General features: G+C 46.4%; 1 protein-coding gene across 21 annotated transcripts in view; it reads right to left on the minus strand.

Annotated features, from left to right (window-relative positions):
* PLEKHA5 (pleckstrin homology domain containing A5) overlaps window positions 1-19,878 on the minus strand; it is a 742,840-nt gene that overhangs the window by 118,237 nt on the left and 604,725 nt on the right. For all 21 annotated transcript variants that reach the window (XM_086920674.1, XM_086920665.1, XM_086920721.1 and 18 more), the window contains 2 exons: window positions 13,891-14,002; window positions 11,589-11,629 (listed from right to left, as the gene is read on the minus strand). In XM_086920674.1, coding sequence (XP_086776800.1) covers window positions 11,589-11,629; window positions 13,891-14,002 — 153 coding nt within the window. The remainder of the gene's footprint in view (window positions 1-11,588; window positions 11,630-13,890; window positions 14,003-19,878) is intronic.

A 19,878-nucleotide genomic window follows, 5' to 3' on the forward strand; every position in this document is an offset into this window, starting at 1 on the left:
ATCATATTTGAAACATAAAACCAATCGCACTATCCCTGTCTCAGGAATCAACAATTAAGCTAATTATTGTAGACAATGAAGGTTTCCACAAGGTACAGACAAGAGTGAGTGCAAACAGCTTCAGCAAATATCACCAAACCTCTCAAATTCAAAACCAAATCCCATAAGGTTTATCTCTTTCTGCCATATGAAACCGGAACAAAAGCTAGGGAAAAAAGGATTTACTACTTTGCTTAGCTATAGGATTTGTTGTGTACACACTAAGTGACCTTCAGCCTGAGTCGATCAATGTCGAAGAACTGTGTTACAGATCGCTCTCTAACGGAAAGAGTTACCGTGTAGTGATTTAGTGAATACCAAAACAAGAGTTCTAATCTAAACTGTTTGTAGAGCTTAGAGCCATGATACAGAATTGATAATCATAATCTTGAGATGAGGCCATCTAGAACGTGGATATGAAAGGATCACCGAGATGCAGTTATCACTATAGGAAATTATTATTTCCTTGAAGGTAGTGCCATGCTTCACCAGGGACATATTTGTCAGACTGCCTCAGAAACCGAGCTCATTAAGCTCAGGCCTGCTCCCAATCACCCAACAACATTTTGGACAATTTTCAGATAATACACCAAGCTAGAGAAAATTAAGGTGATTCTTATAATTAAACCTCCGTTAAATTAGGCATCCCAAAACTTGCAGATGCAAGCATTGGGATGAATAATTGAATATTAGCAAATTGATCCATAAGAAGCACCCACTTTTAGTTACAGTATTCCCTTCACACCTCCTGCTCAGGAAAGAGCCTTCAGGGGACTCTTGAACCTCTAACCATTTTTGCGAATGTGTTGGTATGTTGGAATTTTACAGAATATCGTGTAAAAAATTTCAAGGACTAAAATATTGAGACGGTAAGTGTAAATACGTAAGCGTAAATTTACTATTCTTAACCCCAAATCTACGTACCTTGCAGATATATATATATATATATATATATATATATATATATATATATATATAACGTAAAGGTACACATATGTGGAGTTCTTTATAGAAAAATGTTGCTTACCTATAGAAAGTCCTCGATATTCTTGACAATGTATTTTGTCCCACAATATTTTTGTTCCAATATTGTGTATAAACAATCAATGAATGCTCGCCCACAGCTCTGCGTTCTAAATGGGGGGGGGGGGCGGGCGGTGGACTACTGACTTTGCGACTGCTTTTTACCAATCACACACAAAGGTCAAGACGTTTGCCCACAATCATGACTGACAATCTTGCAACAAGTTTACTATTAACCATTTGAGTGCTAGGGTTTGGAGTACCCTCCCTCACCTCCCAATAGGTCCTAAGCTGCTCTTTGGACGTTTGGGCAATTTCACATTTAAGCCTTGGTACCTGTTTTTCAACAAGAGCTACCCAGTACTCAGGCCAAAATTGCCTGACCATTAACCCCGCCACCCACCCCTCTGCTCCCCTATTAGGATTCTGAAAGGTACCCAGGATTCGAGAATTCCACTGGATGGAACCAACATAATAGCAACATTTCGTTTTTTGTTGTAAAATTAGTGTTGTGCAAGAAAGTGCATTTTTCCTGTTTTCAGGATCAATTAGGGCTTAAGACAAAAACATGTTTTTACCATAGTTATTGCACTTTTCCAACTGGTAGTCCATTTTACCTATTTTTTGCGTTTTCTTCCTACTGCCAGTTTGTGGTGGAAACAGGTGTGAAACCCATGGGTGAACACAGTAAGCTCTGAATTTTTTAAAATAAGACAACATTCAGCACCGGGGCGTTTTCTGTAGCGAGCTCATGGTGTTCTAAAATAAACTAATAGTCAAAATTAAAAAGAATGAAAATAACGAGGAAACATTGTCGACGTTTTCATTGTATTTTGTACCCGATGGCTGGTTTATAAAAGTAGCATACAGTAAAGTGCATGAGACCCTTCTGGTCACAGGGATATATAGTGTTGGTTGGCTGCCCAAAAACATACGATACCCAGACCCAAAAAAATAGCAGCTTATAATAATGTTTCATTGTGATCTCACCAAGCAGAAATTCATAATATTAGCAAATGTTATACTTTTTGCTCCCAAACTTCTTCTGATAAAAATACTGCCCCTCTCAACCACCTGAGAGGCTGGACCAAGAGACTGACGCAAAAAGACCCAAAATGCAACATTGAGATGGGCCGCCACTCAGTGAGACGTACCATAACCAAACATTTTAAAAACGGACACTCAGGAGAGTCCAAGGTGGTGTGTATTGCACATTAAGTGGTAGGGATATGGCCATCGGCTAGGGTGGACCTCCTCCACCACTTGTTTTTTTTCTGCCAGGTGGAAATCTGATGTCTAGTGGCTTTTCTCCCCCTAGGGGGAGATTTGGGGAAAAACTCACCTAACCCTCCCTCAGGGTCACTGAAAGACTTTTGTGCCCGTTCTCGGATGGGGGCACTGCTCAATGTCTGCGTAACTTGCCCGCACCACTTTTTTGGGGGACATTTTTATCCCCATAGTGTTAAGTGGTATTCCTGCCCCCATTACCCCCCCCCCCCCCCGGGGAGCTTATAGGGGCGTACTCTCTCAATTGGACCCCTGGGAGGCAGAAAAACTGTTGCACCTGTCCTGGAGTGGGGTGGTTCGGGACCCCCTTCATTCTTTTATTAAGGGCCTTTTTGTCTCCCAGCCACTGATTGTGTTAAACGCTCCTAGTCTACCCCCACAGTGGGTAGTAAGACTGTTGCGCCTGCTCTGGAGTTTAGGCACTGTCCAGTGCCTGCATAAGTCACGCCCACCTCTTTCTGTATTTTTTAATTGTTGCTCTCGCTGGTGTCAAGTGGGCTTTCTGATCTGATGCCCAGGGGGCTGGCTGTGGATATGCTCCTCCAACCCACCCCCAGAAGGGGCAGAAAGACTGTTGCACCCATTCTGGGGTAGGATCACAGCCCAATGCCTGCATGAGCCACCTCATCTCCTCCTTTTTTCGTTGATGTATAGCAGCCTCTTGGGTCGTAAAATTAGGGTTAAACACCCCAACTGCCCACCAAGGGGGCAAAAAGGCTGATTTTCGTTGGGACCAAGTGGTAAGAAATATCACTGGAAAGGGAGTTTCTCACCCTTTTCATTAAAATATCTTTCCCAATAAAACTGGTGCATGGGGCCGAGATTTACCCATGAGCACTGATGCACAACATGAGTTAACCAGTTCATTTTACTTTCACCCTCAACATTAATGACGTCAGCCCCATACTCAGTCATTATTGTTTTTTAAAAAACAAAACAAAAAAACTCTTCCCCAGCAGCCCGATCTGAAATGGAAAAAAAACTGTCTCTGGGCTAGTGCCAGAGGGATTTCCTGCTGTGGGTGCATAGATACGACCTCTCTACAATATACCCACTCATCTGGAAGCGCTGTTGAAGCGGCGGTCATGTTAACAGCACCCAAGCGATTAAAAAAAAAACATTAGAAGATGGCAGCTGATGTACTTGGTTTTTTTTGTGACTAGTATGTTGTAGAATGCACATGCATGTGTGTGCATGCATCATAGCACACGGAGGTCTTTTTTCTGAGTTCATTGTTCAAACATGGTGGGTGACATCTTAGAATGTGTAAACAAACTTAAAAAGAGGTGCATGCAAAGCATGAAAAAAAAGTAATGGACCCAGCCGTTGGGCACTCTAAAAAAAGAAAAAAAATGAAAAGAAGACGTCTAACGAGGCCAACAGAATGAAGAGCAAGATGTTGAGCTTCAGGGCACTGTTTAGGGAGAGAAGAGGTAGCAAAAGGGTGGGCGGTGGGATACTAGTCAAAACAGTGTAAGACCAAAATGCTCCTCAGCAGGACAAACACAATAACATGGAGGAAAACAATCAAATTAAGAGCATAGCAGACAGTGGATATAGACAAGTCATCCAATCACGAGCATGGGGCTGACCCAGAGGCTATTCTAACTATATATCAAGCATTGGAAATAATTGACAGCTTAAGTGGTTTGTAATGGAAACCTAAAAAAGCATAGGAGATAGAGGGGCCTAGAGGTGATTCGCTCTGTGACAAACATGAATGTTTCCAATTCAACACAATAATATTCATATGAATAGGGACAACATTAATCATGAAGGACCAGAGTGAGCAGGGCACTTCACCAGTCTAGGATAATGATGCATACTACACTGTTGAGCACCATTAATAGGTTCAATAGGATTATAAGCTAAAATAATTCCTCATCAGCATGGAAAATTGCATTGTCCCAAACTATATGACTATTCATATCTGCTGCAGTAATTTAAAAGAAAAATGATCAAGGACATGGTGAGAGTCAAAGACTAATTTGAAAACTACTACTCTTTTCAAGGATTTTCGCTTCCGACTGAGTCCTGCAATAAGACATTTTGACATTTAAAAATCAAAAGAATAGGGAATGTTTCTTGAGTAAGACTCTTAGTGCTAAACTTTTGTTAAGGATTACACTTGACAGGGATGAATAAAGGGAATGAGGAATTGGCTTGGACAAGTCATCAGCAGTTTAGATGGTCAGTATTGAAGGGGTCCTCAGAGATCAGTTATGAACAGAGGATTTTTGGAAGCGTCTGGAGGGGGGCGGGGGGAGGGGGCGTACTTTTATTGTGTAACCAGGATTGAACCTCAAAGTATGAATTCTATTTCTGGCACTTTGAAAGAATCTGGTCTAGTAGATTAATGCAACCGTATTTGAGCAAGGACTGCCCCAGAACTTTAGGGATTACAAGTGGTGTATTGTGCCAGTGACTGCTGTGTTAATTTAGCCAAAAACTGTAATACACTACTGAAGCTTACTTCCTTATCTGTACTTGATAGAAATGCTAAAGCTAGTCTTAATCTGACAGTAGAATGCACAGAAAAAGGCTGGCCCTCTTTTTCTTCCTGAATCATGGAAACAATCTTGCAAGTGTAGCGGCATGTTGCAGCAAGGCTTTATAAGGCATAAGATATTTTGGGCAAGACACGTGGAAACGAAAGAAGGGCCAGAGTGCCTGAAACTTTGAATACAGAACACCTTTAACCTATAGAAAGTTTGTTATTGGAGGTGTGCCAGAGCCCTCTGACATGATGCGTATGCCTGTGCTGGTAAGGCTCTTCAAAGGAGCAATATCAGTTTTAGTTGTTACTACATTTTTAGAAGTGATTCCGAGTCCTGATACAGAAAAACTGTAGACTCAAGCTTCTGGACCATAAGTGCCAAATGTTGTCTCGGAACAACTAGATCTGAGCCAGACTTGGTAAATCCACTATTGATAAAACTGCACACGATGCATCTAAAGAAGAGTCAGTAAGATAAGAAGTTATTCAGGACATCTGGCATGTCTCTGACTTTCCAAGACTAGCGTTCGACACAACTAGTGTAGATCAACAATAGAGAACATAAAGGGAAGCACTTTGTTTCATGGAAAGTACAGTGGAAAATGTTAAAATTCACCCATGTTCAGTTGATCGTCTTGTCCGGAGAGGATTTATATCAGAACAGCGTCATATTGCCTGGCAGTTTCGTCAGCCCTTCCCTCTCCCCACCCCATGCTGTCTGCCTCTCTGAATTGATATGGCTCATATACCAAACAATGATATAAAGTAGTAGGAGTTATTTAGTGCTTTAAAGGAAATTCTATGTCAGGACCGGAGGCTTCAGATTATGCTATATCTTCCTTCGCTTTATTAACATAAAGAAACCACAGCAGCTTAGGAAAAGATATAATAAGAACAAAAAATGCTTTAAACATAAAGCATTGACGTAATGTTCAACAAAAAATCAACAACAACTCCCAAGAGTCTCTTTGTTATAATCATAGTCCACAGTCCTTTGTCACTGTTCATCATCCCTATATAACCGGACTTCCCATCATCTTCCCCCTCTTTCTTCGCTGCTCCCGCAGCCAGATAAGTGCTTTTCTATTTGTCTTCTTGTATTGTACTTGTGTCTTGCGGTCTTTGGGGACTCCTTGCATGGTTTATTTCCTTTCAGAGTCCCCTAGTTGCGGGAACGTTCTGCCGTTCCTACGCAACTTTTTTCCCACTTGTGTGCGGTGTGTACATAGACCGCAAGGGGGCGGCCTGTCGCCTCGCCGACCCTCCGGCGCGCCTCCGCGGTGCGAGGAGCCGCGCCGTGGGGTCTGCTTGCGCAGGGGCCGACCCTCGCGTACCCCTCTGACACCTGGTGCTCCGGGTCTGTACTTCACAAATTGACGCCCTTTGGGGTCTGTATGGCGGTTTGACCGCGTGAATCGCCTTCGGGCGAGATCTGTGCACCTCTTTATTCGTGTGTGGCCTAGCGCGCTTGAGGGGTACGTAGACCCGGTCCCGGCGAGGAGGGTCTGCGCGCTTGGGGGTTGGTGCAGCCCACCTGCCACGTCAGCTGGCCCAAAACGTGATCGCAGCCGCTGGGCCTGCCCACATTCGAGAACTTTCTCGGTTGCCGCCCTCTTGGGTGCCCCGCATTTGCCCTTGGTTCCGACATGGAAGGGGAGTATGATGAGGAGGCCTGCCCCTATCTGCAGGATGATGAGTTTTATCAGGCGGTGGACAGCTCCATCTATCGTTGTGTGACGGAGGTGGTAGGGCCCATGGAGGACCGCCTTTCGGCCCGCATCGTAGAGGAGTGTGCCAAGCTGGCAGCGGCGCAGGTGCCGCCGCCCCCCGAGCTCCCGGGGACGTCCGGCGGGTTGCCGCCCGCTCCGAAGAGACCCCGGGGTGAGGGGCCTTCATCAGAGGCCCAAGGCGTGGATAAGGACGCCTTCGAGCGTCTTCGTGACGCCTTCCTGGCCAAGGCGACGGCGGTGCCTCCGACGCCCTTGGTGGACCCTGGCACTTCGGGCGGTCTGTCAACGGCGCCCGCTTCCCCGATCTACGACTCTCCGGACACGGATGACGACGGGGAGTCGACCCGGTCTTGGCTCCCGGCGCCTTCGGGAAAGGAGATGCCCCGAGATGAGTCGGGCATGCTGGACCCAGACGAGATCGTCCACCCCCGATCCGCGGCCTGGGCCCCGGGGGAGACGGTGGCGAAGTTTGTCGCGGGCCGGCTGCGCAAGCCCCTGGAGAAGGAGGCGAGGGGTTGCCTGCGTTGGAATGCCCTCGGCCTACTTTGGAGGGGAAGGTGGCTATGACCCCAGAATTGGACCCCAAGATGGCCACCTTCCTGGCGAAATTCATGAAGGACCCCAGGAAGGGGATCGATCGGTCCTGGCGGGCCTGCCAGGACAAGCTGTTGGATGCGGTCGGGCCCGCCACGAAGATCCTCGATATGGCGGAGGAGGCTCGAGCGAATGGCACCGCCATTTCACCGGAGGTGCTCTCCAACTGGGCCCAGAGGGTGATCGTCTTCTTGGGCAACGCCAACTGTGCCCTGTCCACGGAGCGGCGGCGGTCGCTCCTTATTAAACTGGACCCGAAGCTGGGGGACCTGGCCTCGTCGGAGGCAGGTGCAGTGGCCCAGGGTGGCCTCTTCGGTGAACCTTTCATCCGCGAGCTTGGAAAGTTCGTGAACACGTTCACGTCGCTGGACAAGGCCCAGTCCAGCATCAAGAGGGTGTTTCACCAGCGTTTTTCTGGAGGGGCCGGTCGCGGCAGGGGCCGCGCGATCGGCCGTGGTCAGCAGACCAACAACCGTGGACAAGGCTCCGGAAGAGGTCAGTACCAGACCTCGGCCAACTACACCAATTTCTACCCCACGAGGGGACAACGCTATGGTGGAAGAGGATTCCAAAAGAAGTCCGGACAAGGACATGCCCCCGGTAAGTGTACTTTGCTTGGATCAAGTTCCGATTGGGGGGCGGCTGGCAAGCTTTTACGGGGAGTGGGAGTTGCTCACTGCCGATGCTTGGGTTTTGCAAACTGTGAGAGGTTTCCATATAGAGTTTCACGACCAGCCAACTCAGGTGAGACCCCCGCGCCCAATGGTTTTCTCAGATTCCGACGCGCGATTGATAGACGGGGAGGTCTCGGACTTGCTGCGCAAGGGAGCCATCCGCCTATCAACGCGCCACCCGCATGGGTTCCTCAGCAACGTCTTCTTGGTAGACAAGACGGATGGGGGCAAGAGGCCTGTGATCAACCTCAAGGAATTCAATGGGTGGTTGGTCTACCGTCACTTCAAGATGGAGGGGATCCACCTCCTTCGGGACGTGCTCCTCCCTCGGGATTGGATGGTGCGACTGGATCTCAAGGATGCCTACTTGGTTGTTCCCATCCACCCCCCTCATCGTCGTTTCCTACAATTTCTGTGGGACGGCCAGGTGTTCGAATTCACCGCCCTGCCGTTCGGCCTTTCTTCGGCCCCGTGGTGCTTCACGAAGGTCCTTCACCCGGTAGTGGAGTTTCTCAGAAGCCAGGGGGTCCGTATGATAGTTTACTTAGACGACATCCTCCTCATGGGGCAGTGCCCGGAGGTGCTGGCAGGACAACTGCGTCAAGCGGTCGGCCTGCTTCAGAGACTGGGGTTCGTCGTCAACGGCTCCAAGTCGGTCTTGGTTCCCACTCAGCAGATCACCTTTTTAGGTTTCGTGGTGGACTCGGTGCAGGCGGTCTTGAGCCTACCGAGCCGGAAGGTCGCAAAGATACGGCACCTGCTTCGGCAGACGATCGCGAGGGATCGGACGTCACTGCGCCATGTCGCCAAGGTGGTGGGTCTTCTGTCGTCCTCCATCCAGGCGATTTTCCCAGGCCCGCTGCACTACAGGGCTCTTCAGCGCCTGAAAGCGCAGCATTTGCGCCGTGGGATGTGTTACGATCAGTGGGTTCCCCTCACGGACGAAGTGAAGGAGGAGATGTCATGGTGGCTGTCTCACATGGAGGCATGGAATGGGCGAGCGATCTTCGGGTCGGCTCCGGACTTAATCATAGAGTCCGACGCCAGCAGGTCGGGCTGGGGCGCCCGGTGCGGGGATTTTTCCACCGGCGGCGCCTGGTCGTCAGAAGAACAACAATTGCATATCAATTGTTTGGAGCTCCTTGCGGGCTCCTTCGCGGTTCGCTGTTGGACCAAAGATTCGGTCAAGGCTTGTGTCCTGCTCCGGATGGACAATGTTTCGGCGGTCCAATATGTGAACCACCTGGGAGGTCCTCGGTCCCGCGCCTTGGCGGATTTAGCGAAGGACTTCTGGGATTATTGCCTGTCTCGTCACATTGCGGTGACTGCGGAGTATCTGCCAGGCCAGTCCAATCAGGTAGCGGATTGGCACTCTCGACATCTCAGGGATGCCAGCCAGTGGAAACTGGATCCGGGAGTCTTCCGGTGGCTACACTCCCTTTGGGGCCCCTTCTCGGTGGACCTCTTCGCGTCCCGTCTCGACCACCAGCTGCCGCGGTTTTACAGCTGGAGGCCGGACCCTCTGGCGGAGGCCACGGACGCGTTCTTGCAGGATTGGAGTCGGGAACAGCCGTTTGCGTTTCCCCCGTTCTCCATGATCATGCGAACGGCGGCTCAAATACGCCGCCAGGGTGCGGACCTGGTGTTGGTTACACCGCTGTGGAGGTCTCAAGTATGGTTTCCGGTTCTTCTGGAACTTTCCTGGGATTTTCCAATCCTACTCCCCCTGTTTCCTCTGCTCCTGACGAGCCCGGATCGGGAACCTCACCCTCTCGTCATGCAGAACACTCTCCGCCTCGTGGCGTGGAGGCTCTCAGGAGACGCTGGACGCTCCCGGGCCTTTCGGGGTCAGCTGAGCACTTGCTCTCCAAAGCATGGGCCGATAGTACGACGAAGCGCTACAGATCCGCTTGGCTTAAGTGGATGCGTTGGTGTTTACGAAGGGATTTGGATCCCATGGTCGCCGGCCTTGTTCCCGTGCTGAATTTCCTGGCTCATTTGGCCGACAAGGGTTTGGCGTATAGAACGATCAATGCTATCCGGTCGGCGATTTCTGCGGGCCATGGTAACATCGATGGCCATCCGGTAGGGGAACACCCTTTTGTGTGCCGGCTTCTGCGAGCGGTTCGCCTCGCGCTGCCGCCAGAGCCCAGGTACTCCGTCCTTTGGGACGTCAATTTGGTCCTGAACCTGTTCCTATCGTGGCCAGCGAATTCTTATCTGTCTCTGAAGGAGCTTTCGGCGAAATTAGCCATGTTGTTATGTCTGGTCTCTTGTAGGCGCGTCTCGGACGTGCGCGCGCTGGATGTTTCTGCACGCATTTTTTCCCCGGAGGGGGTTACTTTTACGGTGGGTCGACGCACTAAGACGTCGTCGCGTTCCATTTCTTATCCAGCCTTTACTGACACTCCTAAGTTGTGTGTTGTGCAATGCCTCAAAGCATATGAGGACCTGACATTGGATCTTCGCCCTCCGGGCGAGCGTCAGTTGTTGATTGCCCTGCGGAAGCCACACAAAGCTGTCTCCTCCCCCACTATCGCTAGGTGGGTGCGTTGGGTCATGCAAGAAGCGGGCATCAATACTTCTCTCTTTGGAGCACACTCCGCCAGAGGGGCCATGGCCTCTAAGGCATTCTCGGTGGGTGCTCGTCTGGAGGACCTTATGCGAGCGGCGGACTGGTCCTCGGATTCCACCTTCAAGAGGTTTTATTTTAAGCCAGTGGTGGATTTAGCTCAGTTGGTGGTAAGTAAGCTTTAGACATAGAATCGAAATTTGCCTAGCTTACGTAACGGTAAGTTTCAATTCTATTAAGGACACGGAGGCGAGGATTATCCCACCCGGACTACGGTGGTGTCTCTACCCACCCGTATGGCAGTAAGTAAAGCGTTTTCCTTTACGTTGTCTGTACTGTGTTGTTCACTGAATGCTCCTCGCCTTGTTGTAACCTTTTCCTGGGCCACCTCGCTGATGCTGTTCCTTTTTTGGCAGGCAACGACGGTGCTAAACAGGACCAATGAGGCTTAGCGTGATCTGCGCGAAGAAAGAGGAGGAAGATGATGGGAAGTCCGGTTATATAGGGATGATGAACAGTGACAAAGGACTGTGGACTATGATTATAACAAAGAGACTCTTGGGAGTTGTTGTTGATTTTTTGTTGAACATTACGTCAATGCTTTATGTTTAAAGCATTTTTTGTTCTTATTATATCTTTTCCTAAGCTGCTGTGGTTTCTTTATGTTAATAAAGCGAAGGAAGATATAGCATAATCCTCGCCTCCGTGTCCTTAATAGAATTGAAACTTACCGTTACGTAAGCTAGGCAAATTTCGATTGTCACTGGTAGTGAGATATAGGGCAAATGGACAGCAATACTGGAACATATTCTATTAGTTAGAGACTACAGTGGTACCATCGGGCAGAGTCACTTTCAAACAAAAAAAGTCATGCAGGCCAACTGTGGGTTCACTGAACCATTATGTATTTAAACTAATTTAAGTACCTTTCCTCTAATCTCTAACAAAAAATTACAGATGCAATAATAGAACTAATGCATATAGAACAAACTAATGATAGCCACAAATGTTGTACCTGGATGAAAGAAAGAATAAAGAAGTCCTCTGCTTCTGCCACTAAACCATACTAACTCAGATATTTTTAGCTAACCTGCAGTGAAACGACAATTACATTTCAACCTCTCCAAAGCATTGAAAATACCTACATATCACAACTCATATTTAGGTCTTACCTCATTTTTGGTTGAAGAAAGTGATATTGATCCTGCGTCGCCTATGTTTTAAACCAAAAAAGAAATACATGAAAAAATACAGTATTTTCAACAAAATACAAAGTTAAAGTTTTAGAAATAATTTAAATTCCAAACTCTGTAAATAACACAAGACAACTGAATGTATTAACTGTTCACAACCTCCACCTATCAATGATTCGGTGCAAGCAATTCGTTTTTATTTCCCTTAATAATTCTCAAAATGTTAAGTGCAAGGTTCATACTACTAGCTAAGCCCTGTGTTAGATATGTCGGAGTTATAATTTGCTCGTTCTAAATGACTCGTACACAACAGAATTTACCTCAGATATAAAAAAGAAAAGAAATCTCTACTCGCTGTATATTATCTTTACCATCTATTTCTAAACAGATAAAATCTAGATTTACCTGTGTGTTAGGGTAATTCACATTGTTCTGAGAAGGACATGAATGCTGGGGGAATGGATGGTTGTGAGGAGGCTATACTCACCGTAGACCAAGCTACTTTATCATCCCTCTCATAGCCATCATGGTCTTGCCTTATTTTGAATACCCAGCAACATTTGCCAAATCCTCTTAAAATCTACACATGTATCAGGACCCCATCTTGAGCATGCACACCCAAACACATACATCCTCCAATGCAGCCTTTTTTTTTAAAACTAGGTCAGCTTTACAGTCTTTGCTCACAATCTCTTCAATCGTCATGCTCCAGTAGGAATGCATCATGATATGCGCTAAAATAGGTGTGGAAATTTCCTGATAGGCCACCATCTTCCAAGCACCTGCCGGACAAAGTGCAGAAGATCTTAAATGAAGTGGCAAAAATAGATTGCTACACCGGTATTGCGGCTTTCTTCCTCCGCTATTCTTTGACTCAGAGTATGCTAAACTAGTTCAACTGTATTGGAACACTGGAATGTTGAGACCCCCATTGAAGACAATGGAGCAACAGCGGCTGCTGGATAAGGACCGCTGCTCTCAAGATTTCAATGTTCTACCTTTCTCTTTCCCCTGCCTCTCCAAAATGTATGCAATGAGCAGAGGAAAGTGAAAAGCTGAGACCAAGTGCAGCAAGAAACACAGAGCGTTTACCCTTCCCTCCTCCTGTAGCTCAGTGTCACTGGGGTTTCAAAAGGAGGGAGGGGGAATGCGGCTCAACTCCAGGGCCTCCCTGGCATGGCTGAACTACCAAAAGTAGTTTAGTCAGCCTAGGAAAAACCAGGGGATGATTTCTGACAGCCTGAGTTCACAGCTCTTTCTGTGAATGACAGTTAACCGTCATGGCCCTACACATGGCTGTTAACAGTTGAACAGTCACAGCAAGAGCAGTGAAACAAAGGCTTCGGGTTGCAGGGATTTCCACCCCCAGGTCTCCGATGCCACTATTTTCTCAATTAGGACGTTCCGCCCTCAAGGGCTGGAAAGGTCTAATAGCTTTATCGCCCACCGCAGCTGGGCTATACTGGATGTTAAAGGCCTGCATCCTTGTTGAACACCGGAGAAGGCCACTGAAGACAATGAAGTAGCTCCGGTTTTATAATGGCTGGTATAAGCCATTGTGCTCCATCATTCCAGTGATTGGCATTATGTTTCTCCCTTTTTTTAATTCAGAATCTTCTATCTTCAGGTGGGCTGAAGGTTATAATTGCCTCAGACTAAATATGTTGTTAAAGGTCCTCTCCATCGTTATAGGGCCTCGCCTGTAGCTCGAGCCTATAATCTGGTTATGGGGTTTTAACATCACGGGTAGGCCTCCGTAGCGGGCTATAAAGCTATATTAGAAAACTAGAATGTTGAGAGGTCTATTGAAGATAACAAAGTGGTTCAGGGTTAATAATGGCTGGTATAGACCTTCTGCTCCAACATTTCAATGTTTGTCCTTCTGTTTTCTCCCTTTCTAATTAAGAACATTATACCCTCAAGGGATCATTCTACCCTCATGGGATGTTCTAATAGCCTTACAGCCTTGGGCTATATGAATTGTTAAAGACCCTCTCCCTCATTATAGGCGGCCCCAAACCTGTATAGTCCCCGGCAGCAAGCTACAAGGCTACAGCACATGCATTGTAAGTTACTAAACGTAATGTGAGACAAATATAAATATATCACTGTCATGCAGAGGATGCTTCATTCACATCCAGTGCTTTGAGACCAATTTAGATTTACCTAGCCATTGCATTTCCTTTTCCTGGGCGGCTTCCTTCTCATGCATTCATATAATGTTCCAGACACAACACTGAGGGCAAACAAACTATCAAATCGATAAACATGTAAACCATACCTGCATCTACAGAGTTTCTCTGTTGTTTATGTTTACTCAAGCCTTCCATGACATCTTGAATTCTCCATAGTTCCTTCTGCATCTGAGCACCTTGAATGCCAGCAGACTCAGTCTACAAAAAACGAAACATTACTTATTAAAATGGCTAGCTAGAGGGGATGTACTCATTAATTAAAGTCTTCAGATATGGCTCTGCACAAATTCAATTTGCTCGATCTAGATTTTAATCTCAATCCCACATCTTAATCTTACCTGCACTGAAAATACATCTCCAATAAAGCTCAAGGCTAATTTTCAGATACAAATCCTGCATTATAATTAATTTAGATTTGGAGTTGTAAAATTAAAAAGTACCACCTAGCACCAGTGTAATACACATTTTCAAGCAAAATAACTATTAAAAAATAAGTTTATGCAGGCCTCAGAAACTGTGTGCAATGTACAATTCTTCCAATAAATTCTGTACTATCTGTCTAGCAAAGGGAAAAAACTATAATGCAGAAGGCCCAGCAGTGCATAATTCTTATATAGTGGTGAGACATGCATAATTAAACTGAAGAACATTACTCTATGCAATCTTTGTACCAAAATCAGGCATTAGAAACGAAAGTGTAGGCTTAATTCATACAGATTGAATGTTGTTAATCAAGCACAGGCAGGAAATCTGGTCCAAATGCAAAACATACCTGCCCAGCAAATGAAAGTGTCCATACAGCCAAAGATCCCAAGAATGCCAGTTGACAAAGCCCAGATGGCTCAACAAAACATAGGCAATACAAAAATAAACTTTGACCAAATGCCCAGAGTAAACAGGAACACATTTCAGACTCAGAGCTAGAGTGCATATCAGCAGTTCCCTATGATTGAGAACAAGGACTTTGATGCACGTTTGTCATAATGATGGTACCTAAGGGGGAGGCAGATTGCTGCTTGGCGCAGTCTTAGAGGTACCAGAGTGGGCCATTTGTAGAAGGTGAAGTATATGGCCATCAAGTGTAATTTCTCATCGACACTGGTGCTACCTGTTCCACTGTTAGAACAGCGGAAGTCCCAGACCTTCCCCACTCAGTAGAAAAGATCCAAGTTGTAAGTGTCATAAACCAGCAAGTTACAAATCCTGTTTGAGGGAAGTGACTATAAATATAGGGTCATTCAAAGAGAATCATCAGTTTGTCGTGTGTTATTCAAGTCCTGTAAAATTGCTAGGACGAGATTTATTGTGCAAGTAAATTGCACAATACATTGTACTCCACAGGGAGTTGAGCTTCAGACACCAGCTGAGGAGATCGAATTCAAAATAAAACAACAAAATGCTGTAGAGCTTTACGCGTTGAGTGGCAGAAGATAGATAGAGGGTTGATCCAGTCACAGAGCGCATACCTCTCCTGTGTGTCTGACCACAATGCTCTCAACTGGCTTTCGGATTCAGAGGCAGCCACTACCTGCTGAAAAGGAGATGCTGTATTAGAATCAACTGCACGCAGGGCCTACAGCTTGGACGATTTGAATGTTGCTGCAGCTTCACGGCAGAAGGCTGCGGGGTGTGTGGAAGTTCACCAGCAGGCCACGTGGACTCGAGCCACTTTACTTTCAGAAGCGGTTGCCCATATACACTGCCACAATGTCGCCAAAATGAGTGAGTACACTTAACGGAGGATTGGGGATCTGCAGAGCAGTAAAGGGACGTAATGTAGAGACCCAGGAACAGGGTCAGGAGCAGCAACTCAATGAGGAAGATGAGGTCAGCCCACAAGCAATCTATCCCTCTTTTGCAAAATCCCAGGCTGGGCACCATATCCAGAAACTGCTTCAATCTGGTAAAGGAATGTCTACAATTAGCAGCTAAAGAAAACCCAGCCTCTGGTGAAGGGTCTCCATTGGTAGCGGCACTAATGGCGGCTGCTCTTGTCGGACATGGTATAGTGGCCTTCTAATCCTCTTTGGACTCCGTGCCAGATAGCGATCACCCTGCTAGCGATTTGACAGGTCCGCCTGGTGTGCATCACTATAAGCCTCCAGCATCCAACCCAAGACATCATAGGGATCTGCTGGTTACACCTTCCTCCAAAAGAGATGAACTCTCCCATCTGGCAATTAAGCGGGCTCTAGAAGGCAGCACAAAAGCAGTGAGTACTGTATCAGATACTTTGGGGGAGCATGTGTGAGATGCAGGGGCTACAAATTGTGACTAATGCAGGTCCGCCTGAATCAAATGCCTGGCCGTTCATACAGCAGGCAGGTGACCTCGATAGGCAGTTATCTGGGGCTCTGCGCCCCCTCTTGTTTCTAACATTTTTGGCTCTCATCCAGAGAGTAATCTTGACAGAAACCGTGCGGCTGGGAGGAGGGTGCCCACCTTTCTCAGGACAGACGGGTAATATTAAGAGGAAGTTATCAGAGCAGTTCAGACGACACCAACCTGGTAAACACCTGAAGCTGCGGCAGCCAGTAAAAGATGTGAGACACTGGTGCTAAGAGCAGTGCAGGGAGGAAGTAGGTCACCTCAAAGGGAGAGGTGAGGGCACTTATTTACTGCCCATCAGAAGTTCAGGCTGGAGCAGCAGAAGGTAAACAACATTCAGAAAAGCATTCTCCCCTTAAGGGATCAAACCCGCACCCTCAATCAATTTCTGATTTATCCTGCGGTACACCCTCCGACTGCTCCACACCATTGCCACCTCAGTAAGCCTGTATAGAGGATAACTTTTAAGAACTGTCTCAAAGAGCGTATCTCATTGCAATTTTACAGATTCTCCAATTCCCAGCGTTCTGAGGTGCAGCCGCATTATGCTCGGTCAAGGGTAGACAACCTGTGGGAATCATAGGAGTCAGTTGGAGCATCTACAAACTAAGATAGAATATACTGAGAATTTTTGGAGGAGAATCAATCTTAAGGTATTTGGAATACCCGAGGGGAAGGAGGGGGCAGACCTTCACCAATACATTGTGCAACTGTTTGCAATAGCTTTTCCAGATTTGATCAATTGGGACTGGGATTCACAAATTCAGCGTGCCCACCTCTTAATCGCAATCCGGGTAAATAAACCAGTACAGGCTTGCACAATCCTAATCTATGTCGGGAACTTTCTCCTCAGGCAGGCAATCTTTCTTAAGACATGCCCTAAAACACCTATCTCAGTGTATTCAATGCCGATTATAGCTCGCTCAGATCTGTGCAAGTCTACTATGGATCGACAATGGAAGCTGCATGTTACATCTAGACGCTTCAACCCCAGGAGACGCAAGTAGAAAAAAGGAGGCTTTTAGGTGAGAACAAAACAGAGAAAGTCTCAGCCACTGCTGTCACCTCTTAATGTCTCTCAGGTCAGACTCCTGCATGAGCCCCGCATAGAACTTCCCCAACACCAACATTCTAACTGCAGCATGAGGTGCGAGGACAAAGGTGGGAGGAGAAACCACTCTGTCGTGGGAGGAGAAAGTGGTGGTGAAGGAAAGCAGTCCCCTCATACCCCACGTTTAAAGGATACCATGCTGCAGCAAAAATTGACCCCTTAAGAGCTGTTGGGCCCAAGTTTCCTTGCAGGAACCAGTCCAGCTTAAGATTATTAAGGATGGGCAGATCTGCGAGTGCTATTCAGAGACAGACGCTTTACAGACTTTGAGCCAAACAAGGGGTTTGACAACTTTAAACTATAGCCTATGGATGTGTGTGATGTAGCTTTTAGAACCTCTCTTCTGTTCTTTCCCTTAATTCGATTCCTTTGTGTTTATTCTATTCTAGGGATTTCTTTTTTGTTTAATAGTAGTACAGTTTGCTTACAGGTTTATATGCTCTGTTGGTTTGGTGGTTGATGGACGAAGGGGGTTCCAGACAAGTAGTGGAGGGTATTGCTCTCATCAGGGGTTTCAATCCATCGACAGCTCAGTGGGTTGGAATGATTTCTTCCCCAGGACATGGGAGTTAGTTGGGGGCCTGGGTAAGCAGTGGGTGGGGTTGGCACACCAAATAGTCTCTTAAAGCAGAGAACATTGACTGGTGTGAAGGGGGGTGGTAGGGGGTTGAGCAAAATAAGTCAGAATGATCTTAACTATTCAAAGGTCTTTGTATTTTTTGTTTTAAGTCTCTCAGAAAATATGGTCCACAGTATGGGGAGGGCTACCTGGTTTATATGATCATGGCTTGGATAAAATGTATGACCTGGAATTTTTCTGGCTTAAATTCACGAAGTAAGTGACAGTTGGTGCAGGTGGAAATTGGGATGTATAGACCCCAACTTGTAGCGCTAACAGAGACTCATGTGACATGAGCATCGATAACTATTTAGGCCACTGGGCTCTGATACAAATATTTTTTACATCACAATCTGTATGCATCCGTGGGATGGGCATCTTATTTGTGAAGAATTTCAAATAAAAGTTCTTGAAAACTGCAGCGGACTCCAGGGGGAGATGGGAACTAGCACAGTTGGAATTCTATTCCCAGAAATGTGGTATTTGTGCAGTCTATGGGCCAAATGTTGATGACTCTGAGATCTTCGACATGTTTTCATTGGAGTTGCTGGATTAGGCAGGTGAACTCATTATATTGGGGGATTTGAATTGTGTATTGAACTACAGTATTGACTCTACTGATCGCAATACTACCCCACATATGCTCTGATCCAGGGCTCCAATTTCTGACTTGATCTGGTTACATGGGCTCTGTGATGCATGGAGGATTGTTTATCCTACTAATCCTGGGTATACTTTCTATTCGTGCCCACACGAACACTATTCCAGGATCGATATGGTTCTTGTCCATAGGCCTCGTTAAGTACGTGCAGAAATAGAGGTTTATTCCAGGATAGTACCTGATCACAATCCAATTTTATTAACATTCTGTCTTACGGAGGCGAGAGCTAGTTGCTCTGTTTTCATTCCCTCGTCATCTTCTATCCATTGGCAAAGATGGAAGGTATGGTACAGGCCTATTAAGGGAATTCTTACTCTCTAATACAGGCACAGCAGCACCCCCATTAGTCTGGGATGCAATGGTGGGATTTGTTTGGGGTACTACATTAAAGTATATTATGGAACAAAATATAACTGCTTTGGAAGATGCCAGTTTACGGATATGAAATATTCTTCAGCTTAAAATCTTACGTGCCCAAATAATTGTTCAAGGTAGGGAAGGTGAGCAGGCCATATTTCTCCAACTGACTGAAAAGCTATCTCTTTACTTGTGCGAGAGGTCCGAAAGAACACATAGCTGCTATAAGAACAAAACTCTGCAATATGAATACGGAGATAGGGTTGGTCGTGTGTTAGCCCATCAAATTTCTGATAGGCAAAGTATTATTCATTCTATTAAAGGCTTGGATGATAGGGTTCACGTGAACCCTGAAACTATTATGGAGCAGTTTGCTTGGTTTTACCAAGAGTGATACTATCAGCCCCAAGTATAGAACAAATCTGGGTTTATTGAGTATGTTCAGCAGTGAAGGATGCTCCATTTGGGGGAAGACGAGGCCAGGGTGCTACAGGTCAAGTTCTCCTTTGGAGAGATGGGGTCTGCCTCGGAGGCTCTCCTTTCAGGTAAGGAATCGGGCGAGGACAGATTTCCCTTGGGAATTTTATAAAGTTTTTAAAGACCTAATAGCTAGTATATTTTTAGGGTAATTCAATATATTTATGAGGGGGTGTGTTCCGGATTCTTGGAATATGACAAACATTAATGTATTCCTGAAGAAAGGCAAGCCCTCGGAGGACATGGTGTCTTATTGACCAATCTCTCTGATAAACTCAGATGCCAAATGGTTTGCCAAGATTTTAGCTATGCAACTTGCCACAGTACTTTCGGTGCTATTTTACCAAAAGCAGAATGGGTTTTTTCCAGGAAGAGACACTACTAGTCACACTAACAGCAATTGCGCCCTTTAATGTCGCATGATTTTATTAGATGCGGAGAAGGACTTTAAATGTATTCAGTTGGTCAAAACAAGACTTGACGGGCTAGGGTGGCGTATTCAGGGAGGTATTCAAATGCAT

This window comes from Lissotriton vulgaris, chromosome 1_1 (genome assembly GCF_964263255.1).
Source record: "Lissotriton vulgaris chromosome 1_1, aLisVul1.2, whole genome shotgun sequence".
NCBI classification, from domain to species: Eukaryota; Metazoa; Chordata; class Amphibia; order Caudata; family Salamandridae; genus Lissotriton; species Lissotriton vulgaris.